Genomic DNA, 26,535 nt, shown 5'->3' with positions numbered 1-26,535 from the left:
CACATTGGTCGAAGACTCCATTGCCATCACAGCCTCAGTCATCAGGCATCTTAGGAAGAGCCCACATGTCCAGAGTCCAAGCTGGCTAAACTGTCTGAAGAACTGGGTTGTCTACGGCCATGGGTGTTACCTATCCTTCTTATGACTCCCGGATCCTCACCCCATCCTCCTCAGAAACGGTCCCCCTTTGAAACCACTACAGGAAGACCACAAGAATGCCCTACACCTCCTGGCCAACAGGAGATTCCAATTTAACATAGTCTGACATCCTCAGACACTGTCGAGAGTTAATTAAGTACACAGTCCTACGATCAACAAATCAAGGCCATCTTTCCCCTCAAACTCCTTGATCAGCCTTTACACAGTTTGAAAGTATGAAATCTGGTATTTTGGAAATGCCACCATCAGGAAACTAACCTTGAACCCCACACAAGAAAGGCCTCGTGCTGTTTTGTTCATTGCTGCCAAATTACAAGGTATTCAACCTCTGTCCGTGTCTCATGGCTGAAAAATATATATAAGGATGATGCTGACTGGAAAGCATTCCAACCGGAGATCTCAAACCACAGTTCTATTGACAGCCTCGGGCCACAGATGACAGCCAGAGGCAGACGACTGTCCCAACAACCATGGAACAAGCGGGTGATGCCAGGACATGGTTGGCTTCTCTCCAAGATCATGGAACAAGAGCCCACAGATTCTCCTGCCTCTTCATACTCCCCAACAGACTAAATCTTTTCCCACGATTCCTGTATCTTCCTCCCAATGGCATCAGCTACTCCTCAGTCCCCCGAACCACATCCAGCCTTCCACTGGGCCCTCCCTGGTTCCCTCCATCTCACACTGCTTGTGCTTTCCTAGTGCGGTCATCACTACCTCTTCCTCTCGGATCACCAAGCAGCCGATGAGACTAACAGGTGAATTCCTGGGTTTGCACTCACTGCCCCCACCCTACTCAGTCCTGAAACTGGGACCTCCTTCATAACGGCCTCATCATACTCATAGACATGGTCCTGACAGGAAACATCCCATACACATGACCAGAGCAGTCCCCTTCTGAAGTGGCACCAAACTGTAACTTCAAGGCCCCCAAGACTGGGACTATGACATGGCCTCGTGAGCTCAAGAACACGACAGTTCACGGGAAATCAGTATAATAGACATAGCTTGTCTGTGGGACACAGGGAATCCTCCATGTCCCTGTAGCAAGACACATTCTGTTCTCATGAAACAGGAGCTCAGTGTAAGGGCCAAACTCCCTTTAGACATCATCTTCCTTCAACACCCCATGATGTCAACATCACAGGAAATTGTTTGGCAAAGAAATCAGGCAAAGGGAATTGCTGGTTAAACAGGACTAAAATGCCCAATCAGTGAGAAGATGATGGTTAATGTTACATTTCTCCCTTTGGGATCTACTCCCGGTTAGCCCTTCAAGCCTCTGTCACAACCAGTGCAGGCAATGACCAACCCAACTATGCTCATAAGGGTTACTGTTGTGGGTGTGGTCATAAGACACAGAAAGTGCTTCCAGCCAGTGGATGGTTCCTGTCACGTGGCCAATGCCGACCTTCAAATGGCGAAATGTGAGAAACTTCGCAAAGGAGACTCAGAAATGTGAGTGCTGCCCCAGCTGCTGGTCCTGAGACTTGTGGACCAAGCACTCGTGGACGGGAAGCTGCCTTAAGCGGGTTCTGGAAGGACCTGCTGCCTGGAGCCAGCCTGGTAGGGTGGTCTGTTCCTCCCACTGCACCCTTGCCTGTGGTGACGGATACACCATAAGGTTACAAAGGGGGTCAGCAAAGCTAGCCCCCGCAAAACTGGAAGATTCTGTCTCCTACTTAGGACAAGCGGCTACATCATTAACCCCAGAAGTGTCAGAACTTTGCAAAATGACTCCACAAAACGGACTAGCCTCAGACTACTGACCGGAAGCCAGGGAGGTGTTCGTGCACGAGTCAGTCCTCAGTGCCACCTGTTTGTAGTCGACACTCGAGAGGAAATTTGTCAAGAGACAGTCACAGCAAAGACTCACACCCAAGACACAACTTGTTGGAGGCTGAAAGAGTGAGGGTCATGATCAACTCAGTACACCACTGGAGACTATGTGAGTCAGCAGCAAACTGTTTCTCATGAATGCAGAATGCTGGCAAACTGACAAACTGTACGCACCCAGAAGGACCGCTGAGGACAGTCATGACCCAGGCACAAGTGTTTCTTATGATTAGGCATCATTGAAGCCTGTTAGTAATAATATAAACCTGTGATCAATTAAGCAGCTGACCAATCGTTATCTCATTCTCCCTGCTCATTCTACCCAATAAATAGGAAGGGCTGTGGAAGGTCAGGGGGCTGCCTTCGCTCACTAGAAGTAGGGAGCTCTCTTCTTCTTCCCCGGTCCTTTCCTTAAAACAGTCCCTTTTGTTTTTTATTATTTCTACGTTTGTCCCTTCGTTCAGTCATAATGACGGTCTCAGGCAGTAACAGTAGTAACTGCTGTAGTGACTGTCTCAAGTAGTAGCAGTGGCAGTCGGGTACAATAGCTAACACAGCTTACACCCTCCAGAAAAGGATTGACTTGGATCTCCCTTTAAATAATTTCCTCCACTTACTGGATGGTTTAGGGAACTCCTTAAGGGACTCAGTTTCTTTCTTTCTTTTTTTTTCCCAAGAGATGGGGTCTCACTATGTTGCCCAGGATTGTCTCAAACTCCTGGGCTCCAGTGATCCTTCTGCCTCAGTCTCCCAAAGTGCCGGGATTACAGGCTTGAGCCACTGTACCTGGCCTCTGGCTTCTTTGTATCCGTCCTGATGGTCATGCCTTCACCTCCTGATGCATACCACCCTCGTGGGAGGGTTGTGCTCCTCAGCTGTCTCTCAGCTCCCCCTGAACACATGGCAGCTGGAAGCAACGGCTGGACCCTTCTCCTCAAGTCCTCCTTATGACAGGTAGTGGTGGTTCTACAAGGAATGGATCCGCTCTTCCTCATGAACAAGAAGAGGGACTGAGTTTCGCAGAACTCTGGCCTATGACAACTCTGTCCCAATTCCTGCGCTGAGATACAACCAAACTCTAGCCCGAGCCCAGCAGCATCAAGCCACGGCCACAGGATGACCCCGACCCCACCACTAAACACCCAACTGTGAAAACCCAGGGCTGCCAGAAACATTTACTGTTCATCCCAGCCAACACCTGAGAGAGGCGCCTGACCTCTCTTACAGCATTGACAAATCTGCATCTCTCGCAATGCAGACACATTTCCCGCACCTGAGATCCTTCCCTTGAACTGCAAGCATCAGGCAGGACAGGGCCTGTCTCCCAGTCTCTGGCGGAGGACAGAATCCTAACTTCCAGAACTGCCAGCTTGCAGACCAGTTACCTGGCCACCTTCACTGGCCAACTCTTTGTACTTTTCCACTTCTCTGATTCTCCTGAGGCCCCACTTGCTCCCATCTCTCATTGCCCCTTTAAAATGCCCAAATCGCTTCCACACAAATCAGAGTGGAACTCGGCTCTTTCCCCAACTATCAGTAGTTACTAAATAAAATCTGTTTTCACTGCTTTCACTAATGTCCAGCTGTATCTATCTTTGACATCAGTCTTGCAATGAGGGCCAGGACCAATGGCCCCTTCTTCTCCAGTTCTGTCTGGCACGAATGTGCCTCCTCCCCACAGAGGGGGCCTGGGGTGGGCTCTTCTCTTCCCCTGCTCCCTTGGGTCTCAGGCTCCCTGTGAAGGGCAGGGAGTCTCCAAGTAAAACCACTCCAGGACCCAGACAACTTTTGCCAGCTCACTTCTAAATAAACGACAAAAGATCTCTTAAACCCTTTTTCTCCCGAAGCTCATTCACAACTCAGGGTGTTTTCCACGTCAGTGTAAGTGGAATGAGTGAGTGAATCCCTCCCTGACAAGGGACATCAGAGAGAACACCAGGCAAGAGAAGTGACTCAGGCCACACAGCTCAGTCAGTGCCAGAACCAGGGCTTCAATCTGAGCCTCAACCTCCAAATCGGTGACTTCCAACCCATGCACTCACCACCAGCTCAATTCCTCAGTGACCTCGTCAGGGGAGCCCCAGGTTCTCTCTCCAGCATCCAGCTGCTGCAGAACATAGCTCGACAAGCCACTCCCTCGCCAACTCTCCTCTTGACCAGGGTCACACCCTGCCTTTCCCTCCTGAGCATCTAAGCCTCTGAAAGCCGTCATAACTATTGTTGATGTGTTCTTATAGTGACAAGGACTCCAAGGTACACGATCAGGGTTTTTTTGTGGTAGGAAGGACTCTGCACTCAGATGGATATTTGGGTCCATCTAGTGGAACTTCCAACACACCAAGACAAAGGATGGGCAAATGCTGCCGGAGTGCATGGTTTCTCATTGAAAAAAATAATCATGTCTGTCAAATGAGTGAGGATCATTGATGGCCTGGGTCACACACATGAAATGTGGCTTTAGGAATGGTGTTTTTGTCAAGAAGGACCCACAAACCAACGATGTTCCCTGAGGTTGCTGTACGTTCTGCAGGAAAAACATCACTAACAAAATTCAGAAATACTGTGTCTTATTATTTCAGAACAGCTCTTAGATACGTGAAAAGTGGTGTGGAAAGATCTGTGTATTTAGGTGGCCCCCGTGCGGAAGCTTAAAGTAAGGTCTTTTAAAGAAATGGTCGTTGAGATTTCAAGGAAAACTGCAAGGGGCCAATTTTGGCAAATTCACAGTCACACTTCCTCCATCTTCCTCCTTCCCAGCCTGCGGATCTGTTGGGTAAATCAGCGGGTTTCCAGTTTCATGAGCCTCCAAGCCCTTGCCTCTCAGGACTGAGAGGGGAGGTGGTAGAGGTGACTCTGGCTCACACAAGGCTGGCACCCCCACATGAAGAGCTCAGCATTCTCTGGAAACTCACTGAAATTCCTTCCATTTAGACCAGAACATGGTAAAATGGAAAGATACCCATGCCAGGGCCTTTAATCACTAAAATACTAAAACATTCCAATAAAAGGATAATGGGAAGAGCTGCCATTCAGAGAACTGCTACGCTGTGACAAGCACTGTGGGGCTGGCTGCAAACATTCCTGAAGCTAACCCTCACCACAGTGTGCGGCCCAGATATTTTCAGCCCTGTTTTCCACAGTGGGAGACAGCCTCAACCTCAGAGCGAAGCAGCAGGCGCAGGTCCCAAGCTGGGAAGACCAAAAGCCAGGATGTAAACCAACGTTTAGTTTGAGTCAAGTGTGTTGTCTTTTTCCCACCCCCAAAACATAATGCAGATGGATGCACACAGTGATCATCTATCTATGCACACAGTGATCACAACTATCCTCAATGCTTCCCACTGAGCACCTCGGTGCCTGGCACTGCCAGCAGCATCCCAGGGCAGCAGCCAATGAGGCTCTAATGCACTCCGTTCCTGTAGCAACACCTGACTCGGATGTGCTGTAGCCCACAAGGGCCTTTTGGTAGCAAGAGGTCAAGGGTTGGGGGAAACAGCTTTTAAATTTCCCTTCAACATGCTGCAGCTGCAACTGCTACATTTAAAAAAATATCAAAACAAAACTTCCGAGCCTAAAACTGAGCTGTGTGTATGATGCTCTTATCTTCACATCCCCAGGCGAACTGTTCTGCAAACAATGGCATGGTGATTGGATTGTTTTTCTTTTCCAAAATCAGGGCTCAAGAGGAGAAAGAAAAGGTAGCACATGAACAGCTGAATCAGAGAGAAGTTGGTCTAGGAAAAAGAAATCACCTGTCAGGGAGTGAGAGCCAGGGCAGGAGAGGGGACGGGAGGGGACGGGAGGGGACGGGAGGGGAGGCAGAAAGAGGGCTAAGGGGCATTTGTCAGGATAGAAAGTATTGTTTTTAGGGAGCTATGGCACAGTTTGATTTTTTTCACCCATAATATTGTACTCACTTTATATGTCGAGATATACGATGATATGTTTGCCACTTGGAAGGCACATTTATATCACAATGCACCACCGGTTTGATCTGAAAAAAGAAAAAATAAGCCTGAGAATTCAGTTCAAATTAGCCAACACTCGTTAAATTCAACAGTGTGCACAGCACTGCCCCAAAACATAAGAAAAGGGGGGAATCCCTTTGTCAATAGAACACCCAGGGGCGGGTCCAGGAGGGATGCAGAGAAAGGCAGACCGGGTGCTGGGGGAGGAGAAGATCCCAGCAAGTGCAGTGCGAGGTGGTCTGGGGCTGACGGCTCTGCAGTGCACATGGAGGGAAGTGCAGGGTGCGGGGGCCGGGCTGACGGGCAAAGGTGCCACCAAAGGCCGTGCATCCGTGCGAGGGAGGCTCCCCATGGTCCCCAAGAAGTATGCGTCGATGGCCTACTATGCCAAGGGGCTCTGCTGGTCAGGTTATGGGGCCCCAAGAATGGACATGTCGCTTCTGATTTCATTACAAGACTCCAACCAGAATGTCCTGGCCAGGAGGTGCGGGCCCCTCCGCCTTCTCTCCTGTTTGCTGTGAATGCAGCCTGAGAGGCCGGGCCAACCACTATGGCCTGGGGACAGCTTCAGTCTCAGGTCCACTGCGGTAAGACACAAAGGAGGAAAGGAACTACTGAGACCTGTCCCAGATAAGCAAAGCCAGTCATCCTCACAGCCCTGCTGTTTAAGAATGTGCAGAAAAGCAAATGGGGGGAGCTCTGATTGGGAAGGGATGTTAACCCCCAACCCCGTGCCAAGTGACAGGGTCCTGGTCCCTCCCACAAGGCTAAGGCTCACCTGAGGACACCCCAGCACCTCAGGCCTGGCCTTCCTCTGAAGAGCTGCTCCCCTGTCCGTGTTCCGTCTCTACATCCCCAGCCCACCAGGATGAGAAGCGTGGGGTCCCTTCACACCTCCCACCCCTGGTTCCCCCTGGATTGAGACCCGTCTGCTCATCTGCCCACACGCGATCCACCGGCAGCCTCCTCACTCCGTCCTCGGCTCACAAACCGCCATCCCCCGAGCAGTCTCCTCACTTGGACGATGGCAACATCCACGCAAGGGATCCTGGCCAGGGTCCTCACTCTGCTCGCCTCCCACTGGGATCCACCTGACCAGCCTTGTCACTCTCTGCACCCTACACCCTCCATGTTATGCTCCTTCAGCCACCCTGGCCCCCAGCCAGTCCATGTGCTTCCCGCAGCCTCTGCTGCACAGTGAGGGCCTCTGCTCCAGCCCCCACAGCCTCTCCATCTCCAGGACCCGTGTTCACTGCCCTTCCAAGCCCCAGGGCTGGGGAGCCACCTCTAAGCTGACATCAGAATCGATCATCCCCCCAGCACTAAGCCGGATTCATTCAGCATCCTTCCTACTACCTACTTCACACCCACCCAGGAAATTCCCAGCACAGACACCATGGTGCAGGCCCTACCTGCACCCCATCCCCCAGAAGTTCGGGTGGCCTGAACCTGTCAACAGGGCCTCCTTCCACACCTAACGCTGCTAATCCACACCCTCCTGTCCAAGCCGCAGCCCCCTCTCCCTTCCCAACCCAGACCCAACTTAGCACAGAAGAGGTTCCAGAGTCCCCTGGCATCTGAGTCCCCGCCCGATGAGGAGTTCAGGTTGGGCAAACGTGTCCCTCCCTCATTTCCCATCTCTGCTTGGGCACCCAGCTCTTGACCCTCACCTCTGCCGCGGGCCTGCTGCCTGCCCACTTGCCCACTCCAGTGCCAGGCCGACAACTGGGGGGCTCTGCTCCCTGAGTCAGACACAGTGGTAATAACTCTTCCTGCCTGGCCCAGCAGGGAGGGTCCTCCTGGGGCCCTGCTACTCTGTCTCCTCGAGGCCCAGACCCGGGCTGGGTTTCACAACTCAAGCACAAGACCATGAGACAAACCACTTAACCTATTAATGTTACGGGAGCTCGACTACATCACCCCAAGTTGAGTAAATGTCATCTATAAAAGTGCCTTGGCCAAGAACAGCACCCAAGCCATGCACCCCAGATGCACAGTGAGAGAGAGAATGAGCTGCACACCTCATTAACAGTGAGAACTTTGTTTTAAAGAGGAGAAGGGACAAAAGTTACTCTGGGTCTTCTGTCCCTGAAGGAGACCAGGGAGGTGTGTCTCATGGGGGCTTTGGGAGAAGGGTGAGAGGAACCAAGACAGCCGCAGCTGCTGCAGAGAGGCCACTCTGGCACCTCCCTGGGATCCTACGGTGCCTTTCATCAGAACAGAGAGCTGCCGGAGAAGCAGTGAGAACACAGTGAATCTCAGAAGCCGCCTGGCAGACGGGAAGACCCCAGGCTTTGGAACTCGTCAAATCTGAATTCAAATCCCGGCTCTACATCTTACTATCCATGTGGTCTGGAGAAGCAACTGCACTTCTCTGAGCAGCAGCTGATGAGTTTTTAGAATGGGGATCATCGTGCGTTAGAGTTCTTATGAGAATAATAATGAGGTAACATTTTATAAAAGGCACAATACCTATAACACAGTAATAAATATTCAATCCAATAAATATGAGATTCCCACACACACACACACACCCCGAAACACACAGAGAGAGACACAGCAGGGAGGAAGGGGGCTGTTCAGGCACCTCTATCTTGTTACGGCTCAAATAGAATTGCTGATTTTATCCGTAGCCAGTGGATCAACCCAGGCTTCCCCACCTCAGAAAATGGTGCCACCCTGGCCCCATTTGTTCAACTACAAAATCCGGGAGACGTTCTCGAGTCTTCTCATCCTTTATGCCATCCGTGCATCCGTCAGCTCTACTTCAAAGCCACATGGCAGACTCTTGGCTCCTCGCCGCCTCCACCATCTCTCTCTCCCCTGCCCCGAGACAATCCTTCCCTCATGACAAGCAAAGCAGCCTTTGTAAACACAAATCAGAAGGTGGTCGGACGCCCCTCAGTGAGGCTCGCCCTTATCCTACCTACCCCTCACACTGACCCTCAGGCCACGCAAGCTGGCACTGCCTGCCTCTCTGCCCTGTCTCTGCACCCCTCCTGGCCTCCCTGCACTCTGGCCACGCTTGCGTTCTTGCAGTTCCTGAAACACCAGCCCACTCCCACACAGGACCTGAGCCTGGAACATCCTCACGGATCTTTGCCTGGTTTGTCCCTCTTACATTAAGAAGTCACTTCGACGTCAGCTCCTCTGAGAGGCCCTCCCTGCCCAGTCACACACCTGCAGTTACTTTCATCCGAGCACTTCATCCTGCCTCTGCTTTCTTGTTTGTTTATGTGTTTCCATTTTCCTTTGTAGAATGGAAGCCTCTGAGAGCAGGAACCCTGGTTGTCATGTTCAACCCAGTACCTCCAGTGCCTGAACGATGAGTGACCCCAACAGGAATTCAATAACTATTTCATGAAGCCAAATGAATAATGGATGAGTGAATGCTACCATGACTAGGGAAAAACAGCTCTGATGCTCTGAAAAGGATTCCAGGAAAAGAGAGGCCATGGAAGAAGGTGGAAATGCCCACCTGCATCATTCTACCCTATTATCATACTATATATAAAATTATACACACCTGCATACTCATGGTAACGAAACTAATGCTGAGTATCAACAACGAGCATGAATTTACAGACCTAGTTTGAAAACAAAACAACAGAAATTATCTTCTGCAAAATTCTGTTAAAATACACCCACCCTAAGAACCAGCTTTCTGCTTCATTGCATAAAATTATGGAAACAATGAGCTAATTGCTCTTTTGAGGTGTTAACGATTCATTAACCCTGCTATCACCTGCCTAATTAAATAACTCCGGCAATTAAATAATGTGATTCTGGACTTTTTTTCACTGTACATCATAAAACAATCTCCTGAGCAATGTTGAGCATATGTGTCTGATGGTGATGACAGCCTCATTCACACTTGTCAGAGCCAAAGACTCACACCACTCATCTGTCCTGAGAGGCTGAAGGACGCCATGAGCTTTAGACCTCTTCAACCAAGGCAATTCAACCAAATCTAAAAGATAGAAGACTCAAGATGACCACAGGTGTGTCTCCCCCAAGGAGCAACTACAGGTTATTGAATACCCACCATGAATCAAGCATTGCAGTAGACTCTACCTGCATTCATACCTAACCCTCAACATAACCAGGCAAAATACCTCAGTAACAAAGAATCAGAGAGATTATATCATCTTCCTAAGAACACACAGCTATTAAGTGTCCTGGCCATGATAAGCCATCAAAAAACATTTTATTTTACTTTTTAGCAAAATGAGTACTGGAATCCCTACCCATGTAGCCTAGTACTTAGGAGCCTGTGCTTTGGATCATCCAGGATCCCAGTACTGGCTCTGCCACTTACTAGTGGTGTGGCCTTGATCAAGTTTATAACCTCCCTGAGCCTCAGCTGCCTCCTGCATGCAGTGCTAACAGCAGTAGTGCACACCTCATAAAGTTGTTGAAATGAGATAACGCATTGTCAGGTGCTTAGCAAATGACTGTAATGAGGATTCAGTTGATAACAGTGTATTAGTTTGTTTTCACGCTGCTGATAAAGACATACCAGAGACTCGGCAATTTACAAAAGAAAGAGGTTTAATTGGACTTATAGTTCCCCATGGCTGGGGAGGCCTCACAATCATGGCAGAAGGCAAGGAGGAGCAAGTCACATCTTACGTAGATGGCGACAGGCAAAGAGAGCTTGTGCAGGGCAACTCCCATTTTTTTTAAACCATCAGATCTCGTGAGACTCATTCACTATCAAGAGAACAGCACAGGAAAGACCTGCCCCCATAATTCAATCCCTCGGACTGGCACGACACATGGGAATTGTGGGAGTTACAATTCAATAATGGGAGTTCCTCCCATGGCACATGGGAACTGTGGGAGTTACAAGATGAGATTTGGGTGGGGACATAACAAAACCATATCAAACAGCAATTATTGTGGCTTTGTTGTTGTTTTATCTTGGGCTCCGAAGTCCCTGCTCTCTCCACTTCTCCAATGCTGCTCCGACTACCCTCCAAGAACATCCCCATGGCCCCTTCCACGTCAAATATCCAATTAAAAACCTGAGAGAATCTAGCATCAGGAAAAGACTTCGCCACAGGAGGATCTCATCTGAAGCAAATGATTCTGATCAAGCTCTCGTGTATTCAGCACTGTGCAGGATGAATTCACAGAGAAAGCTCTGCTGAACAACCCTGCAGTAGGTGCTTAGCCTGGGAGTTTAAAGAGACACACAACTGCCACCATTCATGGAAACCTCAAGGGAAGTGCTGTGGTCTTTATGTTTCTTGCCTCATTTGTCAAGAAAAAAGTTTGCACTGGATCACCCCAAGGTCACTTCCAAGTCCCATTCTGTGATGCTGTGAGTCAAAGAAACAATCAGCTTTACTATCTCCCCAAAATGTCAAGGAGCCTTACTAGGCTAGCCGTTCTGGAACACTGATGTAAGGAGTGCTCAGACATCAGAAATCTCCTCCCACCAGTCCCTCACCACTTCCTGGAGAAATGTGTCAACCTGGGCAAACAATGCTTTCCACAGCCCTATCTCTGGTTTCACGTGGCACCATGTGCTCCTAAGTGGGAGAACAGGCAAGTGTGGCTGAAACATGGTCGGGGGAATGGTACCTCTGCCTTCTTGGTCATGGTGATAATGAGGTGTTGCTTTCCATCTTTCAGAAAATGTTGCAATTCTTTTACTTTAAAAAAAAAAAAAAACGGGTTTTATGATTGACTTCGCTGATTTCATGTGCTTTGTAAAGTTCCATCATCATCTTAAAGGCTGGGATTTTGCCTTCTCTGGAAAGTTGGGAAGGAAGCAGGTGTCCCAGCTCGCCAAGCCCTGCACCCCTAACTGGGATGCCCTGGCTGGGGAAGTCCGTGTCTGAGTTCCTTTGATGTCCCTCTAGGATGGTGCCTGACTTGAACGATGATGGACCCTGAATGGAAGTTGCTGGAGCTAGCGGAACTCTGCACCATCCAAGCCAGCATCCCCATGCCTCTGATGAGAAGACTGGGGCTCAGAGCGCAGTGACTTCTCTGAAGTCAGCACAGCAGCAGCCAGGAAGCTAAAGCCAAGAGCTCTGCTCCTGATCAAGTGTGTTTGCCCCCTCACTTCTCTTCCTACATGGAACGCAATTTGAAATTTTATATTTCAAATCTTATTTTTTCAGAATGTATTTCTTCAAATTGAAAAATGCTTTCTCTTCTCTGAAGTATTTTGAATTACCAACGGCTCCTCATCCCTAAGTTTCTCTCCTCATCACCATCATCACCACCCCAGCAACCTTAAGCCCCACTCTCAAACAGTGAGGAGTGCACATGCAAAGCAATTAACCAACCAACAAGTATTCTTGAGTGAGCAACATTCAGAAGACAGCCTTCAATTACCTCTTTTGTAAAAAAAGAAAATAGTAACAAATGAGAACAGCCACTCCTTCTGGCTGGATGTTAATCACCTACATTATCTGCACAGGCTTTAATGATAGCCACTACAAATAAAATAACAGAAAAGGAAGAAAGAGGGAAGATTAAAACTATCAGAGTTATGAGCAGACAACACCAAGAATAGAAGAGGTATGGCGAGTGCAGGGGCATGCAAGTTACACTTGATCAGTACAAATTTTGCCAAAGTTAATTGCTCCTTTCTGCTGGTAGTTGGATCATATACTTACAACAGAAGATCAAAGCTGCTGACAAATGTTGACCTATGGATGGGGAAGAGATACTGATGACAGCTTCTGTGCCCAGCCTAGGAAGACAAAGATGGTCTATGGAGGAGTTAGCAGGGAGGTGAGAAGGGAGGAAGCGAGACACAGTAGAAGCAGCCAATCCGCCTCTGAAAGTCTCTTCCCTCTAAGCCTGATACTGAAAATGAAATCTCCAACACTGGTTGCTCTTTGGGCTGAGATGCTGTCTCCAAAATGCCTTTGACAAAAATGCAGAGAAAGGAAGTTAGCTGTCTGTCAACACAGCAGCAGGGCTCATTCATGAAAGCCTGAGCCCTGGGAAGGAAGGGCATCTGGAGGAAAAGGACATCCCAAAGAGAAAGGGGACAGAGTGTTGCGGGGGAGAGAAGAGATTCCCCAAAGAGATGCATGCCTCCCTACACAATAGGAAGAATAAAAACTAGAACAGACGCAATGAAATAGAAAATGGGGGAAAAATAGAGAAAAACAACAAGCCAAAAGCTGACTCTTTGAGAAGTTCAATAAAATTAATAAATCTGTAGATGGACATATAGGGAAAATAGAAAATACAAATAATATCAGGAATGAGAGAGGCAACATCACTTCAGAGTCTACAGATATTAATAGAATAAGAGAATGTTATAAACAACTTCATGCCAATAGATCCAACAACTTAAACCAAATGAACAAATTAAAAGACAAAATCTAGCAAAGTTTACTCAAGAAGAAATAACCTGAAGAGCCCTATATTTACTACAGAGTTGAATTTGTAGTTCAAACTCTTCACACAAAGACAACTCTAGGCCCAGATAGCTCCACTGGTAAATTCTATCAAACATTTAAGGAAGAAACAATGCCAATTCTAGACAAGCTCTTCCAAATACCTTTCCACCAAGACAACTTCAGGTCAGGATGGCATCACTAGTAAATTCTATCAAACATTTAAGGAAGAAATGATACCAAAACCAGAGAAAGACATTACAAGGAGAAAAAAACTACAAACCAACATCCCTCTATGAACATAGATACAAAATTTCTAAACAAAATTTTAGCAAATAAAATTCAACAAATATAAAAACAATACTCCATGATCAAGTGGGGTTTGCCCCAGGAATGCAAGGTTGGCTCCATGTTTGAAAATCAATTCATGTAATTCATAATATTAACAAACTAAAAATGGGAAGTCATCTGATTGTCTCAACAGACACAGAGAATGTCCTGCCCAGTCCAATTTAAATCCTAATCCTATATCCCATTGAGAGTTTCTCCCCTTAGCTCAAGCCTGACCCAGCTGCATGTGGGAAGGGTGCATGTGGGAATGGTTATTTCATTGTTTCATAGTATTTTACTCTGCCTCCAACCTCCTACTCATCTTGACATCAGAACAAGGGAGTGTCAAATACAACTGGAGCTACTGTCATCTGACCTCCTACGTCCTCTTCTTTGGCAGGTGTCCAAATGTGGCTCTTTGGGGAGGCAGGGAGCATGCAGGCTTTAGTGAGTTCCTCTGAAAACCTCACAGAGACTCCATGCTGGACTGTTCCTGATGCAGAATGTTTCTGATACCTTCCTCAGCTGACTCTTGCTTCAAACCATACCCTTTGCTACATCCCCACAGACCTTTACCGTGGCTGGCAATGATTCTCAAACAGCTCAAGTCTGGCCACCTTCTGAGGCATCCACTTGCCTCCCAGGGAAAGGCACACACCTTTGCCACATCAGCTCCCCAGAGGGGACAAGTGCAGTTTCCACAGCTGCCGCCTCCCCATGCTGTCTTCAGAGGCAGCACAGAACCCACCATCCTTCAGGTGCTTTGAGGATGATGGAAGCAGCTGCCACCTCCACACTCACCTGCAAACCCAAACCCCTGGCACATGGGCTGGGTCATCCCAAGCATACCCTCAACCTCTCAAGAGGTGCTTTACCCTGCAGCATCCGACTTGGTCCTTCCCACAGCATCCCAGCACTCTGAGCTATCCTCTGGAGCCTCACCTCTGATTTGAAGGAGCATGAGGCACCCACAGGGAGGAGAGAGAAAATGCCACAACATTCACTACTCTCTATAGTTTCTTCATTCAGTAAACTTACTAACTTACAGTCCTTACATAAGGTTTAAGGGTGATGTGGGGGCCGGTTTGGTACCTGAAGCATCTCTCATGTTTTTTTTTTTTTGTTTTGTTTTTTTGTTTTTTTTTTTTTTTGAGACGGAGTCTTGCTCTGTCACCCAGGCTGGAGTGCTGTGGCCGGATCTCAGCTCACTGAAAGCTCCGCCTCCCGGGTTCCCGCCATTCTCCTGCCTCAGCCTCCGGAGTAGCTGGGACTACAGGCGCCCGCCACCTCGCCCGGCTAGTTTTTTTTTGTATTTTTTAGTAGAGACGGGTTTTCACCGTGTTAGCCAGGATGGTCTCGATCTCCTGACCTCGTGATCCGCCCGTCTCGGCCTCCCAAAGTGCTGGGATTACAGGCTTGAGCCACCGCGCCCGGCCATCTCTCATGTTTTTACACCTGATGCTTTAGAACACGGAGAGTGTCCACCAACATTCCAAGACATCAGTCAAAGCCCCATCCAACCGCCTGTGGGATGGGCTCTAGAGGCAGAGGGATGCCCGACACGGCTGCCCCATCCCCATTATCATGACCTCCAACCTACGTCAACTCTAATCTTCACTGTGACCCTTTAGCATACCAGAAAATGCACGAAAAAGAAATACAGCAGCTCCAGCTCAGAATGAGGAAGCAGAATTAGACCCAGTGTGGACAGCCAGAGGCTTGGGATGCAGTGGGAAAGAGCACCTGGAAAATGAAAACTGCTGCACCAAGCCTGCAGGATTTTGTAAGGCACTGAGATAGTGAGAGGTGAAGCCAGCTGGACTTCCTGGGTCGAGTGGGGACTTGGAGAACTTTTCTGTCTTACAAGAGGATTGTAAAATGCACCAATCAGTGCTCTGCGGCTAGCAAGAGGATTATAAAATGCACCAATCAGTGCTCTGTAGCTAGCAAGAGGATTGTAAAATGCATCAATCAGCACTCTGTAGCTAGCAAGAGGATCGTAAATGCACTAATCAGTGCTCTGTAGTTAGCAAGAGGATTGTAAAATGCACCAATCAGCACTCTGTAGCTAGCAAGAGGATTGTAAAACTCTTTGAGTCCATGCCACCTTTAAGTAACACTAACCACAAAAGGTCCACGGCTTCATTTTTGAAGTCAGCGAGACCACGAACCCACTGGCAGGAACCAACTCCGGACACAATAGGAAAAGCCTCCACCCAGCACAGCGCTTGTTTGAGAGTGGGTGCTCAGTGAGGGTCTGCTCGTTCCCAGTGTTAACTGCATGGCGATGAAAACTGACCCCCGTCTTTCCTATGCTGCCCCCTAGTCCACAAGGCCCTGGACTTTCCCAGAGAGCAACAGCCAAGTCCCAGAGCTGAACACAGGCGAGGTTCACTCCTTGGAACCAACCTGGGGTCTGGCCATGTGAATCTCATTGATAGAAACAGCCACACACCTTATTTATGTATCATGCAGCCACAGAGGCACTCCCTGCTAAAAAATATAATGAGAACTGACGCTCTCCAGGCCTCCAAAATTGCTGACTCTAAGAGCCAGAGAAGCCGTCCCATAGAATCAGACAGCCAGACAGTTTGCGGAGCCTGCGATTGGCCTGGTCAGCCCCACTCAGAAGCAAGGCCTCATCTAGGCCAATCCACAGAACAACCAAGGAGAGCATACCTGCCCCTGAGATCCTGCCGGTCACCAGCCTTCCTGTAAGTACTCAATCCCTGTTTCATGCATTTATTCAAGACCTATTCACAGAGGGCCCACCTCTGATGGTAGGAACTGTGCTAAGAGTTAGAAGCAATTACAGCGCCAGGTGCCAGGGGCTCTGCTGAGGCCAGCATGGGTGCCACGGAAGCACAGGAGAGGAACATCTGACCCTCCCTGGGGAGAAAGGAGGCTTCCTGGAGGAAGAGGCCTTTAGCTTGAGACCTGAATTATAAGCAGAAACCAGTCAGTTGAGTTAAACAGGGCAGGAGGAACAGCATGCACAGAACTCTGGCTTGAGGATAGGTGCATGGAGAGAGGCCTTTGGGAAACTGGAAATCCATCAAGGACTGGATCCTAGACACAGAGGGAGGAGCGGTGAGAGGCGAGGCTGGAGAAGAACGCAGGGGCCAGATCAAGAAGGGCCTTAAACATCACGGTAAGTAGCGCAGACTTCACCTCCCTGGAGCCAAGAGGAGTGCCTTAATGTATGTGAACAAGGGGAGCAACATGATCACATGGCAAAGGGACAAGTTCGGAAGCAAGGAGACCAGGGGAAGGCACGGGACTCCTTCCAGGTGACCAAACTCGGCGGCCTCAACAAGGCTAGGAGCAGCCAAGATGACAGCAGGTGAGTGGACTCAAGAGACGATCGGGAGGTGGGATGGGTGGGCGGGAAGGGACTGGGGGGTTGCTGGGAGAGATAAAGGTTGAGAAAAATGCCCAGGTTTCTGGTTTTAGGAGTTGGGGGGACAGTTCCATCTTCTGGAACAGGAAACACAAAATAACAACTGGGTTTGGGGTCAGAGGTCAATGAGTTCAAACTTGGACATGCTGAGTTTATCCAAGTGACAGTGGCCTAGAGATGTGGGTCCTGACTTTGAGAGGGGGTCTTTGGCACATGGATGATTATGGAAGTAATGGAGAGAATGGAGTGGGGGTGGCCTGAACTCGAAGAGAAAATGAATTTGAGAGCACTCTACAAAACAGCAGTGTTCAAAAGACAGGAAATGACAATAGCCCCACAAGTAAAAGAAACAACAGTCATAGAAGATAGGAAGAGAGAAGAGCTTCAGAAGAGAAGGAAATAAATTATCTTCTTTCCTGAGAAAGAGGACCACCTCACCCCCATCAGCAGGGCTATGACCAACAAGGTCCAAATGTTCATCACCTGATGGATGGGTAAACAAAATACTGTAGATCCATACAACAGAATGGAATTCTGCCTCAGAAAGGAACGAAGCCCTGATACACGCTACAATGTGAATGAACCTTGAAAATACTATGCTAAGAGAAACCATATCCAAAAGGCCATACGTTGTCTGTTTATTTACACAAAATGTCCAGAATAGGCAGGTCCTATAGAGACAGCAACTATTATTCTTTATAATATCTTCCTCACCCACCCAAGGCCATTTCTCAAGTAATTCTCCCTATTTTGTCCCACATCAATTTTCCCTCTGCAATGGCTACTCCCATCATCACATACATGATGTCACTTCTTAGAAAAACTCTCTTGGCTCTGTTTCCCACTCCAGTCACCTCTACATTTCTCTCCTTCCTTTAGAGCAAAACTCGATTAAAGGGCAGTTTGTATCTCCCATCTCTCTTCTCTTCTTTTTTGCCCACGACCTCCATATTACTAAATCCAATGGTCCCATCTCAGTCTTCATCTCCCTTATCTGGTCAGCAGCATCTGAAACAGATGGCCCACCCTGTCTCTCATCACCCAGCATCCTGCACTCACCTGGACTTTCTCCAGCCCTCTCTGCTCCTTCTCACCTCCCTGCCCTCTAAGCACTCCAGGACCCTGTCCTTGGAACTCACTTTGTTCTGCCCACACTGACTCCCAGCATGAATTCATAATCACCAGCGCCACCACATTGATGTAAATCCCCACTGTCCCTCGCCTGGATCACTGCAGCAGCCTCCTAACTCATGGCTATCAACATGGCACCCAAACACTCTTGCTCAAAGTCCATGTCTCTCCCTGAACAACAGGCCAGCGGCCTTTGCACCATCAGTTCTCCCTCTTAGGATGCTTTTGCCCAAGATATCTAAATAGGCAGCTCCCTCACTTCTTTGAGTCTGGACTCAAAAGTCACCTTCTCACTGAAGACTACCTGGTCATCCTATCTAAAACTGAACAGCCCCCAGCATGACATTTCATATCCCCCACATCCTCTATATTGTATGAATTTTGTTTATTGTCTGTCTCACCACCTGAAATGCAAGCTCCTTGAGGGCAGGGAAGTTTTTCCTTTTTGTACAACTGCTTCAAATAGTACCTGGTACATAACCAGTGCTCAATAAATATTTAGTGAAAGAACCGTTGGGCTTAGTAGACATACACATATTATTTGGTTTTGTGTTCCTGCTCTGGCATAATCAGCCACAGGAAAGCAAACACTTCCAAATACACAAGCATTAGGATGGATGGATGGATGGATGGATGGATGGATGGATGGATGGATGGATGGATGGATGGATGGATGGATTGAAAGTTTAGGATGTTGTGATGACCAGAATACATGGATAATTACATTTAACCCCTATTTCATAGATACAGCCATACCCATTAACTGAGCAGAGAAGTTAATTTGTCCAAATGACAGAGCCCATGATATTTCCACAAAGCTATGGCACCAGCACGGCAATGTGTTAGGAAAATTAAGGAGAACACACAGTGTTTGGGAGGTGTGGGAAACACCCAGTCTCACAGTGGGCACAGATTTAACTTGGTGTAATCTCTCAGGAGAGCAGTTTAGTAGGACATATAAAAAGGTTCTCTAAATGTCAAGCAAAAGAAGGCTGGTTTCAAAAACATATGTTCTACATCTCTTAATGCAATATTCTAAATCCACTAAAAAGTATTATAGGAATATATTTCTTGACATGTAGAGATTTCACGATACATCATTAAATAGAAAGCAAATTTGAAAAGTAAAGTAGATTATGCTCCCATTTTGCTTAAATAAATATATTTATAAAGCTAGAAGTATATACATGTGTGTATAGGTATAATGTGTACATGTCAAAAGCATATGGAAAAACAGTGGTTAATCTCTGAATGATAGGATTATGAATATGTTTTTCTTTTAAATTACATATATTTTCTCATTTTTCTACAGTGAGCATGAATTATAGGGTACTTTTTTAAAAATGGAAGCAGAAGCTTCCAAAGAATGTGTTCCTGACAGGTCAACAGCAAAGGGCAAACAGTGGTCTTGCCACTGGCAAGATCACTAAGAAACATGGTGGAAGTGACTATTGGTTCAGCCAGCCCAAAGTGCTGCAGCCTAAGCTTGAGTCACCTGGACAAAGTTAAATTTTATTATCCAGGCTTTTCGGTAAGGCAGGAAATCATGTAAAACACTTTATTAAAATATATGTTAAGAAATTAATTTTAAAACAACCTTTGAGTTAGATTCATTGGTAGCTGCAGTGATCTAAAAAATTCATCTCAGTAAATCATGTCCTTCTCTTCCGTGACAAAAGTGTGGTCTAAATGAATGGTACACTTGTTGTTAGTCCAGGATAGGCCCACTGAAAGAGCAGAGTTGGAACACATTCTTCATGGGGGAAAAAACATTGAATTGGGATTCATCTGTTCCTAGTAAATCTGCCTAAATCTCTACAACCTGAGATTACAAACCAGAAATCTCAATGTCGTACTATAATAAAAGTTCTTCCATTGAAGTAAGACCAAGGACACTTTTCTCATTAAACCAACATGGCACAGTCATTGAAAGCCAAGACCCCAAGAGCATTTGTTTCTAATCTAATTGTCCTTATCCCTCCATTTAATGAAATGCAATTTCAAATTCATTATATTGAAGTATTTTAAAAATCATTTCCATTACAATATTAAAAGTATATTATGGTATTCTCATTAATTTTAAGTAAATTTCTACATAAATCAAAATCTCTTGGGAAGCTTCTTCAATTTTCCCACTAATATATTTTGACCAAAACAGAAATTCTGGGAAAGAATAATTTACAGAAGCTAGGTCTTTCTGCTCATTATTACTGTATCACAAAATAAGGCTAAATGACTTAGTAAAACATTTAAACATTGAATTTTTGGACTTGGCAAACGCTTATGCCACATTTAATTTGTAAAACAGTTTACACTGGTATTCAAATTGTAGGCAATCATGGATCTCAAATTTGGATAGGATGAACTACAGTTTAAAGGCATTATGAATAATAACAGCACCAACTACTTATTGAGCTCTTGCTGTATGTCAGAAGCACCAGGCAAAGTGATTTACAAAGATCATCTCACTGAATCCTGCCCACATTGTGACAGATACCATTTTAGATCAATCCCTACAGATCTAATCCCGGGATGACATAACACGAATCATTTAGCCATTTCTCTATTGGTGGACATTCAGGTTGTCCCTAGCATTTTGTAATTTAAAAACAAAATGCTACTGTAAACATCCTTAAACCCCAGTGTGTGAATAGACCAAGGCCTATCAAGCTGGAACTGGTGCAGGAAGGGCTGCACACGGCCTTAACTTCCAACAAGGTCTCCAGGAGCTTTTAGGGCTAAGGCAGGCAGCTCCCCTGACCCTGGACGCCTGGGATGCAGCTGTTCTCAACTCACCCTAGAAAGAGGTGGAGCAGCAGAGGGGGAAGGCTCTCATTCTGGTGCTCTTCCTACGGAAGCTCCCCCAGCCCCTCGCATGGATCATGGAGAACCCTGTGCCCCATCCTGCTGGCTCCCTGCATTTTCCCTGGGGGAGCTGCTTTGCACCTTCACTCAAGACACTGGGGGGTGCCTTCCGCTGCCACTGCACACCAGGGTTCTCTTTCTGTGATGTAAGTGCTTGAACATCTATCAGAAAAAAAATTCCTACGATGCCTTAATTCTTTGAATTAAATAGAAGAAATTCATTTAATACTAGCAAGTTGTACAAAAAGCAGTCATGAGTCTTTTCCTGGGAAAAGAGTGGGAGAAATTCTGGAGTCATTCCTAGAATGCTTGGTTTTAGTCCAAGCTCTACTGCAAACGAGCCACCCAACTGCAGATGGTGCTTAACCTTTCTTGAACTATTTATTCATCTTTTAAATGGCAAGTATTAAGGCCTGCTCTGCCTCACTCACACGGTTGCTATTTTTCCATTTTTGCAGATGAGACTATAGGTGTGAAAACATGCTGAGAACGTAAGCCACACAACATTCCATGTTAAAAGAAAGGAAACTTCTGGACATTGAACACAATGATGAAGCATTCAAGGACTGACACGACTCCAATGCACAGTGTGATGTGCAGGTATCTCAGCCCTGGCTACGTGAATATGGCCACATACAAAATCAGCAGCATGGGGGACTCACAAAGAAATCCATGAAGTCCTAGCACTTGGCATCTGACCAAAGCATTTCTATTTCTGGAACGTAATATACAAGGAAAACAAGCAAAGACAAGTCTCTTTTTTTGAGACAGGATTTCACTCTGTTGCTCAGGCTGGAGTGCAGTTGTGCAATCATAGCTCACTGCATCCTCAAACGCCTGGGCTCAAGCAATCCCCCCACCTCAGCTTCCCACATGCCACCATGCCTGGATAACTGTTTGTTTGTTTGTTTGTTTGTTTTACTTTTTGTAGAGATAGGGTCTTGCTGGTCGAGAATTCCTGGGCTCAAGTAATTCTCCCATCTTGGCCTCCCAAAGTGCTGGGATTACAGGTGTGAGCCACAGCACCTGGCCAACAAGTCTTTTAGTTCATTAAGTATTATACTGTCTCTGGGATCATAGGTGCATCCCCACAAGCCACAAGGCAGGCAAACTGTGGTTTAGTAAGTAGTATTAATGCCATTAGGTCCTGTGACCAGTTAGCTCTGTGTTCTCGTATGGGACGGCAGGACACAGCTCTGAATCTCAGCTACTCTTACAGTCCCCTCCAGGCACAGCAGAGTTCTTGGAGTAAATCACGTGTGTCGGCCAAAGCTCTTGGAGGTGGTTCCAACTCATTCAGGGCTGGCTCCACCATTGACCTATGTCCAAGCAAACGCTTGTCCCACCAAGACAAGCATTTACACAACAAACAATAATAACTGCAAACCCTTTTTAGGGGTGACTACTTCCACAAAAGGAAATGGGGGCAGGATCATGAGCATCAGGCACTTCCAAGCCCTGCACACTGACATGATATAGCTCCAACCCCATGACCCCAGAGGGTGGTGTTGGGCATCTCATGCACTGTCGGAAGCAATGTCAGTTTTCAGAAATACTATGGAATCCAATCCAGAAGTAAATAGTTAGGAGATTAAAATAATGCATGTTAATTCTACTTCTCTATAAATAATCATTTATGTGAACAAACGTGTCTCCACAAAGGATCCGTTACATTATATCACTGTTTAAAATAGCAAAAAGGCAAAAGTCTGCTCAAAGAGGATGGGCTAAATAATTATGATAAATTCACATGGTGGAATAGTTTTCAGGCATTAAAAATCATGTCTTCCTACAGCAGGCACTAGGTTGTGGGCACTCATTCTATGAGGCTATAGTTACCCAAAAGAGTTTAAAAATTATTTTTGCTGAGGATAATGGCTTCCAACTCCACCCATGTCCCTGCAAAGAACAGGGTCTTGATTCAATGCCATCCCCATTAAGCTACCAATGACTTTCTTCACAGAATTGGAAAAAACTGCTTTAAAGTTCATATGGAACCAAAAAAGACCCCACATTGCCAAGACAATCCTAAGTCAAAAGAACAAAGCTGGAGGCATCACGCTACCTGACTTCAAACTGTACTACAAGGCTACAGTAACCAAAACAGCATGGTACTGGTGCCAAAACAGAGATATAGACCAATGGAACAGAACAGAGTCCTCAGAAATAATACCACACATCTACAGCCATCTGATCTTTGACAAACCTGACAAAAACAAGAAATGGGGAAAGGATTCCCTATTTAATAAATGGTGCTGGGAAAATTGGCTAGCCATAAGTAGAAAGCTGAAACTGGATCCTTTCCTTACTCCTTATACGAAAATTAATTCAAGATGGATTAGAGACTTAAATGTTAAACCTAAAACCATAAAAACCCTAGAAGAAAACCTAGGTAATACCATTCAGGACATAGGCATGGGCAAGGACTTCACGTCTAAAACACCAAAAGCAACGGCAACAAAAGCCAAAATTGACAAATGGGATCTAATTAAACTAAAGAGCTTCTGCACAGCAAAAGAAACTACCATAAGAGTGAACAGGCAACCTACAGAACGGGAGAAAATTTTTGCAACCTACTCATCTGACAAAGGGCTAATATCCAGAACCTACAAAGAACTCAAACAAATTTACGAGAAAAAAAACAAACAACCCCATCAAAAAGTGGGCAAAGGATATGAACAGACATTTCTCAAAAGAAGACATGCATACAGCCAACAGGCACATGAAAAAATGCTCGTCATCACTGGCCATCAGAGAAATGCAAATCAAAACCACAATGAGATACCATCTCACACCAGTTAGAATGGCAATCATTAAAGTCAGGAAACAACCAGTGCTGGAGAGGATGTGAAGAAATAGGAACACTTTTACACTGTTGGTGGGATTGTAAACTGGTTCAACCATTGTGGAAAACAGTATGGCGATTCCTCAAGGATCTAGAACTAGAAATACCATATGACCCAGCCATCCCATTACTGGGTATATACCCAAAGGATTATAAATCATGCTGCTATAAAGACACATGCACACGTATGTTTATTGCGGCACTATTCACAATAGCAAAGACTTGGAATCAACCCAAATGTCCATCAGTGACAGACTGGATTAAGAAAATGTGGCACATATACACAATGGAATACTATGAAGCCATAAAAAAAGATGAGTTCATGTCCTTTGTAGGGACATGGATGCAGCTAGAAACCATCATTCTCAGCAAACTATTGCAAGAACAGAAAACCAAACACCGCATGTTCTCACTCATAGGTGGGAATTGAACAATGAGATCACTTGGACTCTGGAAGGGGAACATCACACACCGGGGCCTACTATGGGGAGGGGGAGTGGGGAGGGATGGCATTGGGAGTTATACCTGATGTAAATGACGAGTTGATGGGTGCTGACGAGTTGATGGGTGCAGCACACCAACATGGCACAAGTATACATATGTAACAAACCTACACGTTGTGCACATGTACCCTAGAACTTAAAGTATAATTAAAAAAAAAAAAAAAAAGAACATGGTCTTATTCTTTTTTATGGCTGCATAGTATTCCCTGGTGTATATGTACCACATTTTCTTTATCCAGTCTGTCACTGATGGGCATTTAGGTTGGTTCCATGTCTTTTCTATTGTGAATAGTGCTGCAGCGAACATACATGTGCATGTATCTTTATGACAGGATGATTTATATTCCCTTGGGTATATACCCAGTAATGGGATTGCTGGGCCACATGCTATTTCTGCCTCTAGGTCTTTGAGCAGTCACCATGCTGTCTTCCACAATGGTTGAACTAATTTACACTCCCCACCACCAACAGTGTAAAAGCATTCTCTTTCTCCACAACCTTGCCAGCATCTGTTGTTTTTTGACTTTTTAATAATAGCAGAATGGCTATTTTTAAAAAGTTAAAAAACAGAAGGTGCTGGTGAGACTGTGGAGAAAAGGGAATGCTTATACACTATTGCTGGGAATGTAATTAGTTCAGCTACTGTGCAGGGCCATTGGAGGCCTCTCAAAGAACTTAAAACAGAACTACCATTCAAAAAAGAAAATAATCATTCTACCAAAAAGACACATGCACTCATATGTTCATTGCAGCACTATTCACTGTAGCAAAGTCACTGAATCAACCTTGTGCCCATTAGCAGTGGCCTGGATAAAGAAAATGTGGTACATATACACCATGGAATACCATGCAGCCATAAAAAAAGAACATGGATGCAGCTGGAGCCATTGTCCTAAGTGAATTAACACAGGAACAGAGAACCAAATACTCCATGTTCCCACCTATAAGTGGGAGCTAAACAATAGGTACTCATGGGTGTAAAGATGATGACAGTAGACACTGGGGAATAATATTAATAGATGGGGGAGGGAGGGAATGGGGCAAGGGTTGAAAAACTAACTATTGGATACTATGCTCCCTGCCTGGGTGACAGAATAAATTATACCCCAAACCTCAGCATCACGCAATGTACTCATGCAGGGACATGGATGGAGTTGGAAGCCATTATCCTCAGCAAACTAATGCAGGAACAGAAAACTAATCACCACATGTTCTCACTTGTAAGTGGGAACTGAATGATAAGAATACGTGGACACAGGGAGGGGAACAAACACACTGGCGCCTGTCAGAGAGGAGGAATGAAGGGAGGGAGAGCATCAGGAAGAGTAGCTGGGATTCATACCTAGGTGATGGGATGATCTGTGCAGCAAACCACCATGGCACATGTTTACCTATGGAACAAACCTGTACATCCTGCACGTGTACTCCTGAACTTAAAATAAAAGTTGAAGAAAAAATATAAAATAATTTTTAAATAGCCATTCTGACTGGTGTGAGATGGTATCTCACCATAGTTTTGATTTTCTGCACAGTATTTTTGACACCTCTCTCAATGAGAACTATGTTTATAATCACATTTTTGAAATGAACAAAGTGGAAATTCAAAAATAAAAAAAAATTTAAACTTTTTTGGGTAACTATAGCCTCATAGAGTGAGTGCCCAGCAACCTAATCCCTGCCCTAGGAGGACAAGGCCAGCGTGGGTGTGGAAATCCTGGTATGCCTGCTCAGCATTTCATGTCTGTAGACCAAGGCTTCCTACCTACAGAAAAAAAGAAGTTTTGACAAGATAGTCTGAAATTTCCTCCCTGTCCTAAAATATTGCCTTTTAAGTCATATCTTATTTAAATCACTGAAATATGCAAAGGATGAACTGAGACTCAAACTCTAACAAGTGTTCTCAAGGGTGATTTCCAGAATTGTTGCTTAATCCCACTCCCAGCCCCACATGGAGAGGGGAAACAGGTACAGAGGTGTCAGGATGATCACAAATCATTTCCACGCTCTTTATTAAGGTAGCCCTGAAATTCAGTGACTGCCAGAATTGCTTTCTAGTTGGAAACTTGCCCTCTCGTCCTTGGCAAGTTACAATTTAAGGTGAGTAAAGTAATACATTTGACTTATTTTA

General features: G+C 46.1%; 1 protein-coding gene across 9 annotated transcripts in view; it reads right to left on the bottom strand.

The window, feature by feature from the left end:
- DCDC2C (doublecortin domain containing 2C) overlaps positions 1–26,535 on the bottom strand; it is a 121,433-nt gene that overhangs the window by 89,031 nt on the left and 5,867 nt on the right. For all 9 annotated transcript variants that reach the window (XM_021924487.2, XM_021924482.2, XM_021924486.2 and 6 more), the window contains exon 3: positions 5,913–5,989. In XM_021924487.2, coding sequence (XP_021780179.2) covers positions 5,913–5,989 — 77 coding nt within the window. The remainder of the gene's footprint in view (positions 1–5,912; positions 5,990–26,535) is intronic.

The sequence above is a fragment of the Papio anubis genome, chromosome 14 (assembly GCF_008728515.1).
Source record: "Papio anubis isolate 15944 chromosome 14, Panubis1.0, whole genome shotgun sequence".
NCBI classification, from domain to species: domain Eukaryota; kingdom Metazoa; phylum Chordata; class Mammalia; order Primates; family Cercopithecidae; genus Papio; species Papio anubis.
The sequence above is the reverse complement of the archived record's forward strand: the minus strand, read 5'-3'. Positions and strand labels throughout refer to the sequence as shown.